The 1,341-nt window shown below is 43.2% G+C and overlaps 1 protein-coding gene across 1 annotated transcript in view; it reads right to left on the minus strand.

Moving 5' to 3' along the window:
* CCNE2 (cyclin E2) overlaps positions 1–1,263 on the minus strand; it is a 12,964-nt gene extending 11,701 nt beyond the window's left edge. Inside the window, exons 1-3 of the mRNA XM_009638347.2 lie at positions 1,049–1,263; positions 843–954; positions 610–666 (exon numbers count right to left, since the gene is read on the minus strand). Coding sequence (XP_009636642.2) covers positions 610–666; positions 843–954; positions 1,049–1,107 — 228 coding nt within the window. The 5' untranslated portion in view covers positions 1,108–1,263. The remainder of the gene's footprint in view (positions 1–609; positions 667–842; positions 955–1,048) is intronic.
* Between the last annotated feature and the right edge of the window lie 78 nt (positions 1,264–1,341).

Raw genomic sequence — 1,341 nt, forward strand, 5'->3', positions numbered from 1 at the left:
GTTTCACTTCACCATAGCTGTTAGTCTCATTGGCTTTACAAACAGAATAAATGCAAACAAGATTGTTTGCAAGAGAAAGTTACATTATTTTACTAACCCAGTTTAAAATAAACGACTGTAAAGCCCCTCACTTGGCCTAGGAGTGGCCCGTGTTAGTTGAAACAGATTCCTAAACTGATTTAAATAATCAAAAGAACTGTTCAATGAAAGTCAAGAGGGCTAGGAGTCCGTCTCAACTAAATGGCTGTGAAACCACACCTTAAGTTAAAACAATGCAATGATCTTGTTTAGACTCGCCTCTAGGCCTTACCTGCTCTGCATGTGGAATTATTCTGAAATATCTGGGTTTATTCTCATTTTTATACCTAACCTTACTCTGCAGTGGTTTCCACACTGAAGGACCCTTTATCTGCAACAAAGCCATGTGTAAAAAAATGAAAATATATAAAGAGATGCTAAGGTGCAGGGCTCCCATAGTTTTTAATATCTGAAGGTAGCAACTTCCCCTATTCAGTACTTTCTAAGGTAGAATGCGTGACTTCACACCCACCAACATAAGGCAGATGAACCCCCTCACCTAGTTTGAACCAGCAATGAGGATTGAATTACCTTAATCTCGTATTGATGTTTTTTAGCAATTTTCCCATCTTCTTTTTTCTTAACCTCCTGCTGAGAAGAGAGACACACATCAATACACTGACAATGACCCGCACAGCCACCTTTAAAGCTAAAGCAAACTGTTGCTACTCCTGCCCCACTTCCTGACTCCGCAAAGATTCTCCCACCCAAATGCACCAGAGAACTTTCAATATTAAACTTTTCAAGTTGCCCAAACTGGTTACCTCTGCTGTTCTCCTTTTTCTGGTCTGGAGATGTTCTGGTGCCTGCAGTTCTTGTGGAGACTCTTCTTGACATGACAGGGGCTGCTGCTGCTGCTTGGCTTGCAACCGGCTACTGCAAAGAGCAGAAAGACATTTAGACGTTAGGAGAGAAGCAGTTTTTAGATGAGCACATATAAGCTCGGCATATTGCGATGCTAACAGTTTACCTGCGTCTTGACATCTTCTTTGCGTTGTAAGATCTCCACCTGGACCAAAGGAATAACATAGGCTCAGTTAATGTATCCTCAAGAGGTTAGGACCAAGTTCCGTACTTTGCGTCACAAGACACGCCACAAAGAGCAGCACGGTTTACACAACCGAAATAGAAGGGCACAAGTATTTTACTGGAGCAGAGAACATCTGTGGTACATAGTCACAGGCAGCTCCACGTCCTGCTGGCAGCTAGCTACACTGAAGGGATGCCCCCCGTGTATGCCAGCAGCCAGCTTGGCTCAGGCTA

The sequence above is a fragment of the Egretta garzetta genome, unplaced genomic scaffold, assembly GCF_000687185.1.
Source record: "Egretta garzetta isolate BGI_Z169 unplaced genomic scaffold, ASM68718v1 scaffold154, whole genome shotgun sequence".
In the NCBI taxonomy this organism is placed as follows: domain Eukaryota; kingdom Metazoa; phylum Chordata; class Aves; order Pelecaniformes; family Ardeidae; genus Egretta; species Egretta garzetta.